This window comes from Parasteatoda tepidariorum, chromosome 2 (genome assembly GCF_043381705.1).
Source record: "Parasteatoda tepidariorum isolate YZ-2023 chromosome 2, CAS_Ptep_4.0, whole genome shotgun sequence".
In the NCBI taxonomy this organism is placed as follows: Eukaryota; Metazoa; Arthropoda; class Arachnida; order Araneae; family Theridiidae; genus Parasteatoda; species Parasteatoda tepidariorum.
Window position 1 is genome coordinate 81,383,837 of NC_092205.1, and position 20,520 is coordinate 81,404,356.

General features: G+C 29.1%; 2 protein-coding genes across 4 annotated transcripts in view; one reads left to right on the forward strand and one right to left on the reverse strand.

Moving 5' to 3' along the window:
* Positions 1–1,188: 1,188 nt before the first annotated feature.
* LOC107441174 (uncharacterized) lies at positions 1,189–16,352 on the forward strand. 3 transcript variants are annotated; one of them, XM_071177807.1, is made up of 6 exons: positions 1,189–1,700; positions 5,245–5,317; positions 5,859–6,008; positions 7,185–7,334; positions 9,954–13,553; positions 14,813–16,352. In XM_071177807.1, the coding sequence occupies exons 3-5, from the start codon at positions 5,886–5,888 to the stop codon at positions 10,818–10,820; spliced, it is 1,140 nt and encodes a 379-aa protein (XP_071033908.1). In that variant the 5' UTR covers positions 1,189–1,700; positions 5,245–5,317; positions 5,859–5,885; the 3' UTR covers positions 10,821–13,553; positions 14,813–16,352. The 3 variants fall into 3 exon arrangements, with proteins under 3 accessions (XP_071033908.1, XP_071033909.1, XP_071033910.1); XM_071177808.1 differs by having other exon boundaries at positions 9,954–10,947; XM_071177809.1 differs by lacking the exon at positions 5,859–6,008.
* A 1,115-nt stretch (positions 16,353–17,467) lies between these two features.
* The window catches only part of LOC107441172 (uncharacterized), a gene marked incomplete in the record, with an annotated part of 14,594 nt that continues 11,541 nt past the window's right edge, over positions 17,468–20,520 (reverse strand). The window contains 1 exon segment of the mRNA XM_071177806.1: positions 17,468–19,284. Within this exon segment, the coding sequence (XP_071033907.1) occupies positions 17,797–19,284 (1,488 nt within the window).

Consider the following 20,520-nt stretch of genomic DNA (forward strand, 5'->3'; position numbering starts at 1 on the left):
CTTAAAAGTTTTTAAAAGGGGTCCATTATATCAAAAAGGTTAAGAAACACTGCTCTAGATACTTTCCAAGGCCATTTGGACGCAAATACGCTGATTTTCGTCTTAATTACCTCTCCCTGTATTTTTATTGTGATACAGCTTATTAAATATTGTGATATAACAATTCATTACTCTAACAGGGTAAGCAAGAACTTTTAGAAAATAAATTTTTAAACATTCTCCCTGATTTTTCTTTCTCGTTTTATTGAATCACCTTGATTTTTGGAATCAGGGACGTAAATTTTACTGTTAATTTTTCAGTTATGGCTCATTCTTATACAGAAAATATCTTACAAATTACTTAATCACGCCATGATAGTTGAAAAAAAAAATTTCTTGCAAAGGAAAAAAAAAGAAAGAACTAAACTTGATGTACCTCATACTCAAATTATCACATTTTTCCTGACTTTTTGCATAACTTCCTGACTTTTACCGATTGATTGAATTCTATGACATTTCTCTGTTCTTCATAATTGCACTGATAAACCCTCTCAAATTAACCTCAGCTTTTTTTTTTTTTTTTTCAAATTTTTATTGCAAGCTTTCCTGCCTCAAAAAAACTATTTTTCACCATGTTATTCAATGGGAAAGAATGCAAAGAAATCTCAGTATAATTTTGTCCAGTGGCTGACCTGCAGTTTGTCTATAAAAAGAACTCCCCTCGCCACAGAGTTTAATGCAGTCTGCAGCATGTAAATAGCACGTTATATAAATGGAGCTTCTCTCTTAACCATCACTGCCACTGCTCCAGAAGAATGGTATGGGGAGTTCTTTCCATACACATACTATATTAAGACAAACAATTAAAAATGAATAATATCATATACAAGTAAATTTATTATTTCATTAAAATATTTAAACTACTTTTGATCTTTGCTTATTATTTACAGCTGAATAAATTATTTTTCAAAAATATAAGCCTTTGTTTTACATTTAATAATCATTTATGAGTTATAAAAATTTAACATCGCCTATATTTATTTTATATTTAATGTTTTGTTTTCGTTCATTAGTTATCAATTATATAATCAAATTTTAGTATTGAGTATAGTAAAGTGCGGCGAGCTTTCGGCTTATCGCTTATAGCTCTGCGTTTAAAATCAAATTTTATTTTCTGTTTACAGCAGAGTTACAGTCAACGAGTATGGTTACAGTTATTTTGGATAATTGACAGATTGAAGACAAGATGTTTTCCATCATATTTTTACTTATAACTTTCACACACAAAGACGTTTTTGTAAATGCAAGCTGTAAGCTACAAAATTGATGAAGTAAAATATCGTAATCAAGCTCGACCTGAGCTGTTTTAAAAAACAAAAAATTTCTCCTCTTCTTTTGGACGTGCATTCCGATATTTTTAATTGAAAGTTTTGATTTATTTATGAATAAGGATTCCATATTTACATAAAGTTTTTGGAAGACAGATTAATATAAAGAATGAAACGTGCTATCCAGATATTTACTAGTTATTTCCTCTCTTTCTTAAAATATTTTGCCACATAGCCTGGTATTTTATGTATGATGTCTGTTTGAGTTAATAATAAGAGTCCTTATTTGCATCAGAGTTACATACTATTGTAGTATTCGATACTGTTGTAATATGTTTCCACTGAGGAAAAAAATGAACAACGGAAGAAGGGAACACCTGAAAAATGAAAAAGGTTGGCCATTTTCAACTCTTATTTCTCCTAATATTTTCTAATTCTAACATGTTTTATATCTATATTTTTAGACTCATTTTTTATGAAACCTAAGTGCGGCCTGGTATGGATCCGGATACGTATCAGTACATACGCCAAAACAATTGCCAAATTTCTACTGGATAGAGATATGCAAAGAATTAAAAATTTAAAATAAAACGGCAAATTAAAACTGTAAAACTCATAGCCACCATTGAGCTAGCCATTTTTTGTTTGTTTTCTTTTTTCTAAGGGAAAAAAATTGTGATTACACAAAGTAGCCTATTTCACTCTGCAATTGCAGGTAGATTCAACAAGTATCTACAAGGAAATATATTCAAACTTTTTTAAGTGTATTTTTAGTAATGTTTTTAATTTTAAAAAGAATTTATCTTTTTTGTAAGGGGGACATTTTATCCAAGGCAACTACAATAACCATGGTTCCAGAATATTTTTGTACCTACTTGAAAAAAAATTCTAGTAGTTTAATTTTAGTTGCTACAAGCTATAACTTTTTTGTTTTGGTCTTTTTCATGTCATGTTTATGGATATATATATATATCACACCCCATCAAGAAATGTGTCATAACTCTAAAATGCAGTATTTGAGAAAAATCAACTTAAAGAATACTATAATTTTTATTCTGATTCAGACACAAAACTGACACAACTGTCCTCGGCTGGATAAAATGAGAGTTAGAGATGGGACACTTTTTAAGCTTGATAGGGCAATGCATATTTTTTATTGACATAACCTCAAAATTGCAGTTTTTTTTACTTATGTTATTTTTCTTGCCTTGCCTGAGTGCGATATATATATATATATGAAAGGGTAACAGTCATGGTGAGTGTTGTTAGGCCACGCAGATGGCAGTTGGAAAGAAAAATATTTTATTAGCTTCACATAGTATATTCAAGACATTTTCTATCGAAGGCGGATCTCAAAATTCACACTCCAAAACTGTGTGCTTAAGTTTTTATCCTAGGGAAAGTAGCAAAAGAATTTCCCTCTATTTTGTTATATTTTAGGGAAATTTTAGGAATTACTATAAGTTTAAGAAAAAGGTCTATTGATTCGCACAAAGATTATAGGGGGAAAATGTCCTTACATTTAATTATGCATACCTTAGCCAAAAATAGATTTAAGAACAGGATGTAGTTTTTAAAAGTGTGAAAAAACATTTTGATTTGAATAATTAATTAGTAAGGAATTAGGAGTTATTTTATAGCGAAGAAACTAATTAATAGAAGCTTTTTATGTTACATATATATATAGTTTTGCATTCTTTTATCTGATGGAAATTACCAAGATTTTTTTACTCTTTTTGTGTAAGGAATTGATTCATATTTTCTCCATGACTGCATTAATGGTGGTCTGTTGGTCTAAAACGACTTAAATTTGATATGGATCACCATAAAATAGTTAGCAATGGTTTCTTGGACCAATTGATGTAAAAGAATAGTATGCTGCTATCAGCTTTTGATTTTCTGTTTTGTTTTGTATTATTGTATCAAAATGGCATATTGCATATATCTGTGAATATAACATATTGTGACCAATGTAACATATAACATATGTCTCACTGATTCATGGCATCTTAACACCAAGCAATGTTTTTTTCTTTCGTGAGTTAGACTCTAGCTCAAGAGAGGAAAGTAATTTAATTTTTTTTCTTTAAATAAATAAATTTTCTCATCAAATAAATTGATGATGGTCTTAATTTTAATATTCAATAACTCGTAGAAGAAATCATGTAAGTCATATTTTAACCTGCAGTCTTCTCTGCATAGCAAAACCTGTTTTTCCATGCAATTGAATAAAAAAAATAGTGTACAGGGGAGAAACCTTCTCAAAATTTGGCCCTTTTGCTAAACCACCAGTGGTTTAATAACCAGGAGTCAATACAGAAGGAAACCGTTTTGCAATTACTTCACAAACTTCAATCTCGAAAGGAAAAAAAACGACCCCTTCAAAGAATTCTAATATGTAAAAATAAATCCTGCACAAAATTCAAATTCTTGACAACTGTCCCTACAAGAATTCTCATTATGATCGCAATGATGTGATTTTACGATGACACTCGCTTAAAAGTAAAGGTGTTAAAACTTGAATTCAAAGTTTCTTTGTCTCTCATAATCCGATAGTTATAATATTGAAGCTTAAAAAATCTTGTTGAAAAGATCAAGAAAAAATTATCATTCGTGCGTAAAATTACAATGGATTAGTCACAAATCGAAAAGGTCACAGAGTGATAACTCAAAACTGAAAAACCATGTGTAAGAATGATGAATAATTTTTGAAAAAGGTGTCACCAAACAATGTGACATTATGATTGAATCGTCATGAATCAAACGTGTCAGAAAGTGATAATTCAAATTCAACCATCATGATAAGATAGCATAAGAAAATTGGAATTTTAAGAAACACATTTAAAAGAGCAAGAAAAAAATTATAAAATCTTCTGAAAAAACTATCTTTGAACAACCTGAAATTATGAGTCGTATGTGTCAAAATGTGATGACTTGAAATCAAAATTCGTACATTGTGGTAACATCAACTTAAATACTTCAGACTTTAAAAAAACCATGTGAAATTATCCAAAAAAAATTGTTAAATAATTATCGAAAAACTATCATCGAATAATGTGAAATCGTGATGGAATCTTCACAAATGGAATGTGTCGAAAAGTCAAAACTCAAATTTAAAATTCACATGTCATAAAAATGTATTAAATATTCTGGAATTAACGTGAAAAACTATAGGGAAGCAGCCAAAAAGTGAAGAAAGAAATTTTCACAAAAATATTTTTCTTGAAAATCAGCCCCAAAAAATATAGCCTAGATTGACCTCTGATAACATCAGTAGAAAACATGAATAATAAAGCTATGAAAATGAAAACAACAACTACGTCAAATTGTTAGTAAAAATTTTGACGGAGCAGTAGCAACCAATAAATATTGTTGATAAGTTTAGAAGAAATACCTTTTACAGTAAGGTGGCTTAAAGCAAAACTATCTATAAAAAAAAAAAGGCATCAATTGTGTTTGCTTTTAAATTCCAACTATTGATATATTCTTTCGCTTTGATAGATTCAGCTTTACTAATTTGAACTTATCTTATTTAACAATTAATTTTCTCTTGAATAATTATGTTATGAGTTAAAAGAAAATTCTGACTTTTTTTTATATATAAGTGAGTTTAACAATATTTTATTTAAGACGTATATATATCATTCCCTAAATAAAATGGGAGTGAAGCAGTATTTTTATTAGCTAAGTGATGTCTAAAACTAATCATTATGACGGCAAAATATTTATTTGTTTCACTTTACTGCTTTTTGTGTAGAAAAATACCGGTGTGTTATAGGTAAGAAAAATAATCTAAATTGGATAAATAAAAAATAATTTGAAATAATCTATAGAAAAAATTGGTTTGGCAATTGAAATATGTTTGATGTTTCTAAAAATGTATCAACTGTATTTTCTTTTCATGCATTGTAAACTATATCATTATTTATTATTTCAGACTAAAGCAAAAAGTTTCATCAAATGTGTTCCTTCCAGAAGAACAAAGACTTGGAAAAGAAAAAATATTGGAGGTAATCAAGATGTAACAAGAAGAAAAATTAAGTTTCCAAAAATGATCTGAATAATCATGATTCTGAATGAATTATAAATATCTTCTCATTATTCTATGCCCTAAGATTTTTCATAGTTTCTATAGATTTTACTTTTGCCATCTTAATTATGGAAAGCTTTAAAAGGCAGAAGTGCTTAATTCTACTGTTTTGTAATGGCCCTTCTGCTTACTATATTTTTCACTCTTCGTAGTTATTTTTTTATCTAGCTTAATAATTTTGATAACAAATAACTTTTATGATGGTTTCTACTGAAGAAAATTTTGAATCATCTACTTTTTATACCTTGAACTATTCTTGTAATAAGAAACATACTTTTTTCAGTTTAAATTGCCAAATTTCTGTAAACTCAATGTAGTTTTAGCTTCTAGTGTCGCTTCATGTTTTCGAAGTTTTAATGTATTAGTATAAATTAAAAATTTCAACAATGCAATTATGAAATAAGTCAACAGTGTAATTTTCTCCATGTATAAAAAATATCTTATATAGCTTCTCTTTTTAGTCAAATTCTTTTGAGAATGATACCTAAATGTTTATGCCATTGAATGTTCCAATCAAAGTTGAACCTTGTGATGAGGAAAATAAGCAGATGTTTCCTAGTCAAACAGCTTCTAGTTCACATAAAGATTTCTACTATGTTGACAAAAACTGTGTAAGTTTAGTCATTACAGTCAAAGAAATACTTGTTAGTCACGAGTATTTCTTTGAAATAAATCTATGTCATTAAAAATTTTCATATATTTTATTTTATCTTCTCATTGCATTATCTCTTTCTTCTTATTTAAATGTTAAGAATTTATTTTTCACATATCTGGCCAAAAATAATCTTGCTGACCATAACTTTAACTAAATATCTTGACCATTTGCTTATTAAAAAAATATTCATTGACTGATCTAAGAGTGAACACCTGAGGATGTATCTCTTTCCAATATCTTTCTGTAAATTTGTTTTGTTTTGAAAAGAAAGCTGCAGTTTAGAAATCAAAGTTCTGCATAAATGGTTGCTGGAAGAATCAGAAAAGAATAAAAAAATGGAAGAAAATAAATAAAAAAAATTGCTATCAAAAAATAGTAGTACTGTAGAATTTGAATTTGCAATCACTCGGAAGTAACGGTTTCCCGCTTTTAACATCTCTTCAGGTGGTCCCTTCTCATTTGATATCAATAATATTAAAAAATCCCTATGTCTAGAGCGTCCTCTAATAATATATCCCCAAAATGCCAACAAGTTGGAGTCTCGCACAGCTTCTAATATCCAAGAATCAAATAAACCTGCTAAAGGAAAAAGAGCAAAAATGAACTTTTTTTTCTTGAGAATTTTCAAAAGACAAACTTTCTTTGAAGAGGTGAATTTTTTCTTTTTTAGTAATAGTAAAAACAAATTTCGCCTAAGTGGCAAATTCCTTTGCGGAAATATAAAATGAAAAAATGTAATATGGCGTGTATATTATACGAATCTGATTATGCCCCAATTCTTTTAAGATTCTTTTTAATATTAGATATATATTATCCTTAAACTTCCTTTTCTTGAAAATTTAAATTTTGGGTATTAGTCAGGTGGAGCTTGAAATATAATATTGAACACAAATCCAACATAAACTATTTCGATCAATAAAGCATTTTAAAACTATGATGTTCAAAGTGAAGTATGTTACAAGTAAGAAATCTTAAAACCATATTTATTGTTGAATTTTAATGCCTAATAAATTAAAGAATAATTTTCAGAATTTTTGATTTTGGAAAGATTTTAAATATTTGTACTGTATTTTCTCTTTAGCTTGCTATACATTATACGTACATTAAGATTTATTTTCTTGTTTTTCTGTAGTTTGAAATGAAGTCAGCATTTAATTCTACTATACCAAAAGATGAATGTGATGCAACTGAATATGTAGAAACTTGTTATGGTGATAAAAATGAAGATGAACTAATTTTGCCTGACATTGCACCAGATTCAGAGTATGATGATACCAGCAATGTATGTTGAGATATGTTTCTTAAAATTTTAATTAAATATTTCATGTTTTAGTTTGTAGTTCCACACTTCAACAGCAGGAGTAATGGTCATTGAATATTATATTTGTATGTTTTCCTCATTTTTTAAGATCTCAACAAATCTCTCCCTTCCAATACAAAATAGTCAAGAAAAGTCATAAAAAAGAAATTTAATGCACTTCAATTGGGTAAAGCTAGAAAGAATTTTAAAATTAATATAGTTAATTTGCAGATGTTAGGCTTTTTTTTTAACGTTTTATAAGCTGATAAATTTTTAGAACTATTTTATTTCTATAGTTTAATCTTGAATCACCTGTGTTTCACCATATTGTTTGGCACAGCATGTCCTCATTTGGACCTTGTGCAACTAAACCCTACATTCAATCAATGAATCACCTGTGATGTCCTTGCCCTTCAAGATCTTAATCTGATACTTACTTTGCTGTGATTTTTATTTTTATAATGTATTGAGATAAGTAAATCACACAGTTTTTAAATCAGCAAACTTCTATTTATTTTTTAATTTATGAAAGATTTCAAATTGTAAGTATACACTATTAATTAATATTTAAAAAAATTAACATAAATAACAATGTGAGATAAATTACTTCACTTATCTTTACATCATTTATAAAAGGCTTCACAACCTTTTTCAGAAAGAGGCTGCAAGAAAAATTTAGTCTGCAGGAACCACAAGTTTTTATACAAATAATGGGAACTTAATTATTACTAAATTTAATTAATTTTGCTTTTGTCCAAAGCCCAGAAGCAGAAAGTGCCTAAAACTGTGACGCACATCGCAGAACAAACGAAGTCCTGCAGAACAATTTGTATCTTGAATAAGTGGCAGCGTTTTCCTGCGAAAAGGCTGTCACTTATTGAAGATACAGATAGTCAAGTTTTTTTAAAATGATATTTGAAAAAGTAACAAATCAAGAATGTTTGCTTTGGTTTAAAAAATAATGTAGCGTATCTGTGTATGATCCTGCATTTTAATTAATGAAAATATAGTATTTTAACGTAAAGTTGACTTTTTTTTTCGCCGTGAAATGCTTGCATAACATTTGTATAATTAATAAGTCCTGTTGCAGAACATTTGAAAATATTCTGCTTATGGGGTCCAAAGAAAAGATAAAGTATGTGTGTGACAATTTTGAATTTTTTGTCTTTTTTAATAAATTGCGGCAGTTTTTAAATTTTCTTTGGAGAAACTAACTTTACTATTCTTTCTTTTTCTTTTTTTACTGTGTGTAAATAACTTTCATCTAATTTGCAGGAAAATAATAATAAGTAAATTAAAATTTCTTGCTCTGGGAATTTCTACATTTTCTAGTTTCAAATTAATAATTTCAACAATTTATAATTTCATTGAAATCAGACTCAAAAACATACTTTCTCTGAATGAACATGCCTACATTTTTCATTGGATTTGGATATCTGACCCTCATAATATAGAAGGTAGCCGCAATCTGGGAAATATGATCTCAATAGTTTGGTCGGGAGAGCCGTTCAAAGTTTGGACCCCTTAGTGTTAATTTTACTTTTTGTGTACTTCTCTATATCTCGAGAACTTCTTAAGTGAATTGAAAAAATTTTGCACACAATTATAGAGTTCATGTATCCAAAGACAATAATTGGAAAAAATAAATGTTGTAAATGTTTACCATTTTTGTTATTATTTTATTTAATATTAGTCGAAATAATATCAAAGGAAGAAAGTAAGGAATATAATTTTTTACATCGTTTTAAAGAATATAATTTTACATAGCAAAATAGTAAAAAATTTGAGGGAAATCTGTCGAATAGTTCCTAAGAAATAAAATGTTAAAAAAGTCATATTTTAAAAATTTGATAAATGAATTTTTTAATTGTAAGTAAAATGTTTTCAATTTGCTTTTAAATTTCTCGAGATGTGGCAAAATATGTAAAAAGTAAAGTCGACATTAGGGATCCAAACTTTGGAGCACTCTCATGACCAAACTATTGGGACCATATTTTCCAAATTACGGCTATCCTCTATGTTTTGGGGCTCAGAAATCCGAATCCATTGAAGAAAAGGTATGTTTATTTAGAGAAAGTACATTTTTTTGTCTCATTTCATAACTTAAAATATCGTCTGCTCTAATTAATAAGCATATTTGAGGTCACCCCCTCGAACCATTAAGATAGGAGTCATAGAACGTGAAGATCTGATCATTATATGAAAAGTTATTCAGTGTGGCCAGTTTATAATTTTGCACACACTAAGAAAGCTTTAAATGTTTCAAGTATGATTAAGGTGTGATTAAACTCCTGTTTCTTTGTATTAGATGCAAGGTATGAAAATGAACATCCCCTTCTCCTTGTTTACGTTTTAGGAGGATTTTCTGGACCGCTGTTTAATTACTAAGTCTGTTTACATTTATTATTCTGATTATGTGGGTTATTACTTTTTAAATCATTCCAGGCAGTTCAATGGGAGTTTCATTATTTTTCTAAATCATTACAGGCTGCTAGTCATCTTAAGAATTCTTACAATTTAAGAAATTCTCAAATTTTCTAAATCCATTTTAAATATAATATGGTCAACAAGAAATAAATATGTATTTTTTTGTTTTTGAAGGATGTTGGGCAAAGTGCATCTTCCAGCATTCCAGAGATGCCACAGCAACAATGTGTTCATAAAAAGAGGAGGGGTGAAAGTAAAAGAAGGTTGAATTCCAGGAAAAGAAATTCAGGAGAAAATTATAGGCTGTACGGTGGGAAAGGTCCAGTGGTGAAATCAGCAGAAATAGGTCGAGATTGTAAATGTCCAAAAAAATGCTTTGAAAAAATAGAAGTAAATGAAAGACAAATTTTATTTCATACATTTTGGAAGTTGCAAGATTTCAATGCCCAAAACAAATTTATCTTTGATTTAATAAAAATTGAAAATGTGAAACGTAGATATACGAAAGGTGATAGTAGACGCTCTGTGTCTGTTGTTTACAATATGCAATTAAGTGGTCACCAAATTGCGGTGTGTAAGAAAGCATTTGCAAGCATTTTAGGTCTGCAGAATCATGTTGGACGTATTAATAACATTGTTAAGAAAATGAAAACGACTTCTGCTTTACCTCCTGATGGACGAGGTCACCATGCTTCCCACCCTCTTAAATACTCGGACAGTGACATAAATCAAGTTCATAAACATATACATTTTTTTCTTAAATATAAAAGTCATTATAGCATGAATAAGAATTTAAATAAACAGTATATCTTAATGGAACATTCACTATGTAGTTTGTATGAAGATTATGTGGCCAATTATTGTGAAGAAAATAATATACGGCCAGTCTCTGAAGATAAGTATAGAAGAATTTTCTCCGAAGACTTCAATATAAATTTCGAGCAACATAAGTCAAAGGCATATCTTTCATGTGATCAGCTGCATGTAAAAAGTACAGGATTAAAAGATAATGAGGAAAAGAGTGACAAATGTACCAGTTAAAAAGAAATGCATTTAAACAAAGTGGTCAGACTAATATTTCCTTGCAGACAGAAGAGACAAAAAAATATTCCTAATTAAAATTTTATTACTTTTGACAAGCTTGCCCTATTCTGAAACTTTTTTACAGGTACAGTTTTATATGCTATTTTGTATGCTATGTAAATTTTGGACTCATAACTTTAAATGTCCACATAAAACTTAAGTGACATGGATTTCTTGTTTGGGATGAGATTGTTGTAAAAAGATACTCAAATGGAATAATCAATTGACCAAATAAATATTTTAAATCAAATGATCAAGTGATAATCTATTAACAATTTGGGACAATTTTTTTGGCTAGAACAAAAATTGAAAAGTGATTTGGATTTGATTCTATCGAATGGCCACTGTTGAACTCTGTTTTCCCACTTTTGGTTCACACAATATTTCCATTTTTACTGTAGTTACAGAGTATGTTAAATGACATGTGCAATATAAATATTTATACTATATTTTTCTGATGAATAAATTTAGATATTAATTAAAAATGCTGTAATCAAACCATTGAGTGAAACAAAATGATGCATGGTTTCATAAATTTGGGTAAACTGAATACTTGTTTCCAAAAGAGAAACTTCAATAAAGAAAACCATCCAATTTATTTTGACATGTGCTTTATTTAAAGTCTTTCAAAGTTGTAAAAATATTTATCAGGCATTCTTATTGCTCTCTCCTAGTTAAAAATATATTAGATGTCAGCAGACATTAAAGAGTGTGAGCTGAACTTTTTATTAATATTTTTCTAATAATACAATACTGCAACCAGTTTGGTTTGAAAACTTTTTAAATTTCTCATCCGCAGTTATGAAATAATTATTAAAAATGTGACAAGTTTAAACTATACCATCAAAAAGAAATCACTAGTCTTTTTTATTTAAATAATTAATTTGTCTTCAATCTTGCACAAATGTTCTGCTATTGTGTGATAAATGTTCATTCTTTTTCATGAAACTTAGTATATATGTGTGTACAAAAATATTGGAACTTCTTTGAAAGAAAGGTAATCTAATGCTGCATATTATGGATATATATATTATTATTTAACAATAGATAATTGAACTTAAATCATTCTGTGATCATTCAACTGGTAAAATAAGAACTGAAAATGTGCATTTTTTTATATTTACATTAATCAAGTTGGTGTGAGCTAAAATGGTTCAAGAGATCAACGCTTGTCTCCTGATGACAGAACCAAGGTTTGATTCCCAGTCATTCAGAACCAGACTAACATCTGCCCAGTGGTGACATAAAATGCTTTGCAGTGGTAGCCAGATCATAGATTTCATTAAAATTCCCTTGACGTGGCTAAGCGTTAATAGTTTTCTTCTCCATGTAACATTAAAGCAGTTATTTCCATTAAAAAAAAATAAAAAATCTGATGATTAATCAAAGAGCTCCCTTGTCATGTGGTTTGGATTCAAAATCACAAGGCTACAAATTTAACATTTAAAAAATAAATGGGCGAGCTATGCAGTGCCGATTATGAAATAAAACAAGTTAGTGGAAATTAACGTAAATAAACTTTTAAAGTTTTTATTGCAATTTTTGAAGTGTTGTAACATCACAACTGTATCTTGCTTTATGATTCAAAAATATAAATTTGGTGAAAATGTTTTATAAAATTGCTCTTTTAAATTATGCCAACCATTTTTTAATTGCTATGGATATATGCCAAAAAATATTTTTTAAAAATTAAGTATGAAACTAATACTTCAAAAGCTCATTAAGTTCATATTGCAAATACTCACAACTTGCCAAATATTAAATACATTTTTTTATATCAAATATGAAGTAATCTTCAGTTTTAAGTAATTTTTCTAGATAATTTCTAATTATATTTTTAAAAAAACATGCAGCAAAAAATATTATTTCTCTTGATGCCAATACTTATGTAAATGTACTGTGCGCAAAATAAAAAACGGACCATTCTAAATAACTCTTTATCTAATGATTCGCATCTTCACGCTCTAAGACTTAATGTTAAAGTTTCAAGGGGTGGCCTTGTCAAACCATTCAGACCATATTTTCCAGATTGCGACTACCCCCTATATTTTGAGGGTTGGAAATCCAAATCCATCGAGAGAAAAAAAGGAATATTTATTCAGAGATAGTACGGTTTTGTGTCTGATGTCACAACTTAAAATGTTCTCTGCACTTAATAATTAGTATACTTAAGGTCACCCCTTGAGCCATTAAGATTGAGTCCTAGAACATGAAGCTCCGATCATTAGATCAAAAGTTATTCAGGGTGGTCTGTTTTTTGTGCTATGTTCATTAGGTTTATGAAACAGAGTGTTTGCATTACATATAATAAGCAAAGACTTAACAGTAAGTTACAGCCTAATGGAAAAATTTTATGATGTATTCAAATATTGATCTATAATTAAACTAAATTTTGATTGAAAGGTACAAGTAGAGTATTATCTTAACTTACTTTTTAACTGAAAAAACCATCTATACTTCTGTAGAAATTGGTAAAAATGTCAAATACCGAGAGTGTCTTCACAGAGTGTTTCTATTATTTTCATTAAAAATATAATTCACCTAAATCAATAGAATATAAAATGTAATATATTATTATGCTTGTTAAGCCTATATATCAATATATATATAGAGAGAGAACCTTCTATGTCTACAACATTGCATACTGTAGAGATAAAAGTTGAACCATGTGAAGATGAAAAAGACAATAATGTAAGTTTATTTAATAAAAATAAGATATTTTAAAGAGTATATAGTATTTGAACCCTCTTAATTTCTCATTCTACTTGAATTTGTGCACAACATAATTTAAGATTTTAGCATTAACAAACAAAAATTTCTGAGAGAATGTATGTGCTTTGATGTAAATAAATTGAAAACCTATTAAAATTTATAAGGAAAATAGTTGGAGATCCTTGTTTAACTTTATATTTACCAATACAAGGAATTTGATATCACTAAAGCCATAAAATGCAATAGACTACGATGGCTCAGGCATCTATACCAACTTGTAACAACAAACCAGTAAAAATGCTCACATTTTCATGGGAAACAGAAAGAGAGGAATACCACCAATCAGGTGGCTTGACTCAGTGGAGAAGGACTATAATTTCATAAATAAGGGAAACTAGAAGAGCCATGCTGCTGGAAGGATCAGATATTACTTGGAACGTACAAATTTTATTATATTTTGTTAACTACCTGAATATAATCTGAAACTTAAATGTAATTTATTTAGTAAAGAAGAAAAAATATTTTAATGAAAAAAATCTAACATTTCTGTTTGTTTCTTCTTTGTTGGTCTCAAAACACACTGAATTTTCTAACAATTCCAAGGCTTTCATTTTTTTCTCTCTTGTTCTTAATGTCCGTGGCAGCATAACTGCTGCTTCATTTAATGAAGGATGTGGATTTGAAGATCCAGTCTTCTGTATCACTACTAGATCCCATAATTCCAGGTGCTGAACTTACCTCTGATTCCCAATTTATGGCTGTCACATTTCCAATACTCTAAAATTGGTATTGGCACACTGTCCTGAAACCATTTATGATAGTTTTTAGAAACTTTTTACCGGGTGAATGATAATTAAGTTTAATTTACTTTTTTTTTGTTTGGATATTAGAAGTTGTACAGGACTCACTCATCATCAGTATTTTAGGGTAATAGTTTTAGAGGATGCACTAAATGTCAGGATTATTTTGACATTATTGATATAGGCGACGAGAGGGTACCAAGCTGAAAAGACGTTAAAAGTGGGAAATTATTATTTGTATGGTGGCGTTAAATCTGATATTAGATTTTGTTTATTTTACTTGTATTGTTTGGTAGTTATTTTTTTATTATAATTATCTTATGATTATTTACTTCTAAAATATGAATGAAGCATAAATTATTTTTAATTATTAATTTGATATTCCTTGTTTACTTGAATATTTTCTTCATAATAAGCATTTTTGTGTTTTCTTTCTAGTTTTGTTCTTGTATGATAGATATTAGCACCATCTTGTCTTCAAGTATGTGACACAATATCAATATACAACATATAAAATATTAATCGAGGTTATAAAATATCTTAATGATTGGGAAATATGAAGATAAGTTTGAAGCAACTGAAAAGTATTGTTTATAAATTGGGATCAGTTTTGAAAAACTAAACAAGTGTTTGCTAGAAAACTCATCAATAAAGTATTGGTAGAAGCTGAAAAGGGCTATTTGAATAGACTTGTAGGTGTGTTTCACTCCCTTGATAAAAAGCAAAAACTAAAAGAGTTGGATTCTCCTGTTGAGGCAGAAAGCAATACTAGTACTAATTTGTGGCTACTTGACCCTCACTATATTTGTCCACTGAAAAATAAGGTTCTCACTAAAATGGAGAAAAAAAAGTCTTCTAAAATCTTTAGAGCAAAATCCTTCAGTCAAACTTCATGCATCTAGGTTGAGATCATTATCAACTTTGCAGTACTTTTTAGTAAATAAGCTTATTAATGAAACCTTTTCTGAAGATGTTTTGGGAAACTTAGAGCATCCTCTGGAATATGTTTTCTCATGAAATATTCTTCAAGAAAATCTGATGTTTTTTCTTGTAACACTTCTTTAAAATCTGTGCAGCTTCCAATATCTAATAAATCCAAATATAGATTAAGATTTACAAACAATAGTTCCAAGTGAATCAGTGTCATCATTTTCCAAAACGCCTTTGCCGATTATTTTAGAAAATTCTTTCCAACAACCTGAAACCATTCCTACACTAACTCAAATATTTAAGCAAAATTCTTCTTTGCAAACTTGTGAAGAATCTTGCCCCAACACCAGCCCAAATATATCAACAAAATTCAAGCATATTTTTAAATACAACTTATTCATCATTGCAAGTCAAAAAAAATATTTGATTCAACACCTACACGATCAATAGAACAAAATACTCACGAATTTTTAATACAACATATGATTAGTCATTAGGAGTCAAAAAAAGAATATTTTAATCTGACATCTACCTGAAAATTCAAAAAACAGGCTCACATATCTTTAAATCCAAGGTTTTTATTACCAACTAAAAAACATCTATTATTTCAACAACTGCCCAAAGATTGGTATAAAAATTTCTTTGTTTCTTAAAGAATATTTTCAGATTCAATTTACTCCAACTCAGTAATCTAACTCCTAAAATTTTGCAACAATAAGAAATTAAGCGTATTCTCTAATTATATTCAAATAATTTCCGCAACTGTTCAGTTTATCTTAATACATGGTCAAAATTCTAAGGCAAAAAGACATTTCAATGAAAATACATCATTTATTCGAACATTCTCAAAAAGTGCAGCTCCTTCAAAACTATTTCTGTCATACCAATAGTATTTCAACATCTTCACATCATTTACCACATTTTCCAATGTAAAAACCAATTCATCGGCAGGCGTTTGAATTCACTTGTTTTGTGACTGGAATGTTTTTATGTAAAAAAGTAAATATGTATACAAAGTTTTCGTCAATAAAAATGTTTCTGAATATGAGTAATTGTGCTTGCCAAGTATTAAATAGATTTAATTTTCATCAGATATAAAAAAAATTCTGTAATTAAGTAAGAACTTATAAATCAATTGTTTGTTATTTTACATATGTCTGGAAAACACTGATTATGCAGTAAATGAATAATCTCAGAAAAAGTAAACATTTAAATATGTTGTTTAATGAGACAGACTTAAAAATAAAGCTTCTTTTACTTAATAAATTAAAAACACAATTTTTAATTAAAAAAATTTACAACATTATGCAATGATAACAGCTGTAATCTTGTTTCTTAGCTTCCATTTTAATTGTCTTAGTTAATTGATTAAACTACATAAAAAGCATGGTTTTTAAAATATTACATAAGGGAATTAGTTTTTTTAATCCTGAATATTTTTTATCTAATCTATTTATTTTGTCTGAGCACATAGAGAATTACAGCAATGAACAGAGAAGCAGGTATTACAGTTAGAATGTGAAGCCTAGGAATAAGTAGTTACAACAGTTAAAGTGTTAAATTTTTATTTTTTAACAATAAAAAAAGGTGAGGAATTAAAAATAAAACTTCTGTGGGTGTCAGTGAATTTGAGTTATAAAAACTGAGACACTCTCATTACCAACAATATTAAGTGCAAAATAAATAATAGGCTTTTTATGATATGTTTAAAATGGCAGATAGATGCTACTTGTAAAAAGTCAAAATATTTATATCCTAAAATAGTAAAATAAATATGTAACATCAATAATCTTAAATGACTGACTTATATGAACACCAAGTTCTGAAGAAAATAAATTATAAATCTTTGAAAGAAGTCTCCGCTCTATTTTTTACAGCAATTAAGGAAAATAAGGTATAAATATGAGCTATGCAGTAAATATCAACCACCAAGCAGAGTAAAAGCAAACAAAAGATTCAGGTCCCACCAAAAAACCAACATCAAAACATTTTCAAAAATAGTAGAAAGAAAAAGAGGTCATTTATATGCAAGATGGTTGGACTATGTTGATAACGATCTCAGAACCATGGAAGTAGAGAGAGATGGCAGAATTTTAGAGTTGAAAGCAAATTCAAAAAAACTTAGCCAGCACTAGGTGCTCATGAAAAAGATAATAACAATCATTTTTCATCATAATATTTTTATTTGTTTTAGAATAAAATAACTGGCGATTTCAACAAAAAAATAAAATGCACAACATATGAATAAAACAAATTGAGGTACAGTAGCTCTTATCAACAATTTAAGTTATGTGTAACCCCAATACATTTTTTCAGTCTTGGAATTGTCACAAAATCTGCAAATGCTTTTAAATTTTTGTCATGCTGAAGTGTCTTTCTATTCAGCATGAAAGGAAAATATTGATAGATCCTGAGATATTTTTAAAATATCTCAATCTCTTTAAAATCTGCACCAGTTTTCTTTGTTTTCCAGATTATTAAAATTGGCCAGCCTAATCTGGTAACAACGGAAGAGTGTCACACTTCTCGGCTTGTTGGCCCTGTTTAATAAACACCACTTTTATCAAATTTCTAGCAGATTTTTGTTGTTCATTGTTTTGAATAGAAATAGCAGCTGGTATTGCTGTCAAAGGAAATACAGGTGGCTTAACTAAAGAATTTTTGAGTGCTTGGTCAGAATTATTCATTAATTTTTCATTTATAGATTGACTTGTTTTCTCTTGATCAGACACTTTTAAAACTTTATTACATCCTGATGGAGAGGGCAAAGATTCTAGACATTTATGCTCGTTGTTTTGGATAGAAATGACATTTGGTGTTGACAATGTCTTGCTACTGGCACATGTACCATCAGAAACTGGCAAAAAAGAAACTTTAGTCCGAAATTTTTTTGCATAAGTTTTTCTGGGAGCAGAAATTTGAGGAGGAGGATCATCATGATCTGAATATAGTTCTGTTGAAGAATATGTGAATTGTTTATTAGATTGTGTCTTGCTACTGGCACATGTTCCATCAGAAACTGCCAGAACAGAACCTTTTGATTCACATTTTTTTGCATATGATTTTCCTGGAGCAAAAGTTTGTGTAGGAGGATCATCAGGATCCGAAGATGGGTCAATTGAAGAATATGTGGACTGTTTATCAGGCTGTGTCTTATTGCTAGCACATAATCCATCAGAAGCTGGCAAAACAGAAACTTTTGTGCGGCATCTCTTTGCATAAGTTCTAGGAGCAGAAGTTTGAGGAGGAGGATTACCAGGAGATGAAGATGAGAACTGATTATTAGATTGTGTTTTATTGCTAGCAGATGTTTGATCAGAAGCTGGCAAAACACATATTTTTGTCCGGTATTCCTTTGCATATGATTTTCCTGAGGCAAAAATTTGAGGTGAAGAGGCACCAGTCTTCGTCAGTTTGTAACTTGCTCGAAGACGACCTAATTCTGCTGTTAGGACAATTTCATTAATGAGCTTATCAGCACAATAGTATTGAAAGCTTGAAAATGATCGCATTTTAGTGGCATAAAAGTTACCAAATTTGTCAAATCGGTCTTCTTTAGTATTTATTGATAGGCGTTTTTCAATAATTTGAAACAAAGAGTCTTTTTCAAGTTCAAGGTAAAATGACTGTTCAAGATCACTTTTGTTGGTAATGTGAGTAGGAGTTTTACAATTTGCAAGATGGTCAAGGGGTTGCTCTTTTAATAAAAAAATTTTTTCATCTAGATTAAAGTGTTCAGCTTCAACTAACACTTGACGACATAGATTTTCAGCCATCGCTTGCTGATTTGTAAAAGGAACAGTCCTCAGTTTTGCAGCATATAGTTTTCCAGCTAAATCAAATTTGTCAACATTAGCGCACTCATCAAGGTACTTAATAACATCGAATAGTAGTTTATTTTCTTTATCATATGATGAACTATTAGATGTGTTTTGAGGTAATAACTTACAATCAGAGTTGTTGATTTGGTTATAGGGAATCTGTAAAAGAGATAACAAATTAAAATTTTCCAAAATTAATAAAATGAAACAAAAAAGAAATTAAATGTTTTGCTTAAATACAAAAATGTGGAATTTATGAAAAAAATGTTAGAATGAAACAAGAAAACTTGATTAAAATGCTTTGAACATTACTAGAACATATATGGGCATAATCAGGGAATAGTTAAAACTCATAGAATTTCCATTAAATGCAAAATTCTCCAGAAAGGGATATTAAAAAATGGTAAAATATGATTTATGAAGCATTTTTTTAAAATACCAATTATTAAAAACTTTAATCTACATACGTGTGGCTGTCATGAAACATACTTTGATGAAAAATTTGCATTTATTAATAAAGCAATTATTTATTATGTTAATTAAAGCAAAGAAAAATGTCACTATTGCTCCCAGTTGTATTTCTTTATTATTTGTAGGACAAATTTTTTTAAAATTAGACCATGTAAAAACATTCAGCAGTTGATCCTAAAAATTATTAGCACAAATTTTTTTTTTCTTTATTGACTATTATTTAGTAGTATTACAAAATTTAACACATTTTATAGCAACTTATAATTTTTTTCCTACTAACTATGAACTTATTCATAATTCCTAACCTTAAAAAACACAATAAGCACAGAAATTTCCCTAAATTTTAAATTTATATGTTCTTTATATAAAAAAATATTTTTTTATTATTTAAGGAACAACAGTGACTGTTAAAAGACAAAAGTGGTCTAGGAGCAAAAATTAAACTCATCTTTTTTTCAAAACAAATCATTTTTAATTCAGGGATGAGAGTAGTTGAAAAGTAAAAAAGAGGAAATTCAAGAACGAATATATATATATACAGGGTGTCTCAGTTAAGCGTTTCAGAACTTCTAAAAGGGGTAGAGGGCATCCTGACGACTCGAAATCATATAGCATTGTGGGGTCGGAAATGCTTTCCTGAAGCGGTGACGTACACAGAAGCACCATAAAGAAAAGAGACTGTATTTGAAAAATCGCTATAGTAATACATTGAAAAAATTATATGGTACATGGGCCAAAGTAAGTGTTCGAAGTTTCTGCCAAAGGCTACAATGTACACCTCACATCTTCGGCGCATGGACATTCGAACATTCTGCAATACTCCAGGCATATCTCGCAGGCAGCTACTGCGATTCTTGCAACCAGCATTATCAACAGGGGTGTCATAAACCAGTGTTTTCATATGACTCCAGAAATCAAGACATG

What these genes read in the sequence shown, in the direction of transcription:
- LOC107441174 (XM_071177807.1), top strand. Translation starts at nt 5,886, where the DNA reads ATGTTTATGCCATTGAATGTTCCAATCAAAGTTGAACCTTGTGATGAG. An exon ending in ACTATGTTGACAAAAACTGT is followed by an intron (nt 6,009 to 7,184) that starts GTAAGTTTAGTC and finishes GTTTTTCTGTAG; the next exon opens with TTTGAAATGAAGTCAGCATT. An exon ending in AGTATGATGATACCAGCAAT is followed by an intron (nt 7,335 to 9,953) that starts GTATGTTGAGAT and finishes TTGTTTTTGAAG; the next exon opens with GATGTTGGGCAAAGTGCATC.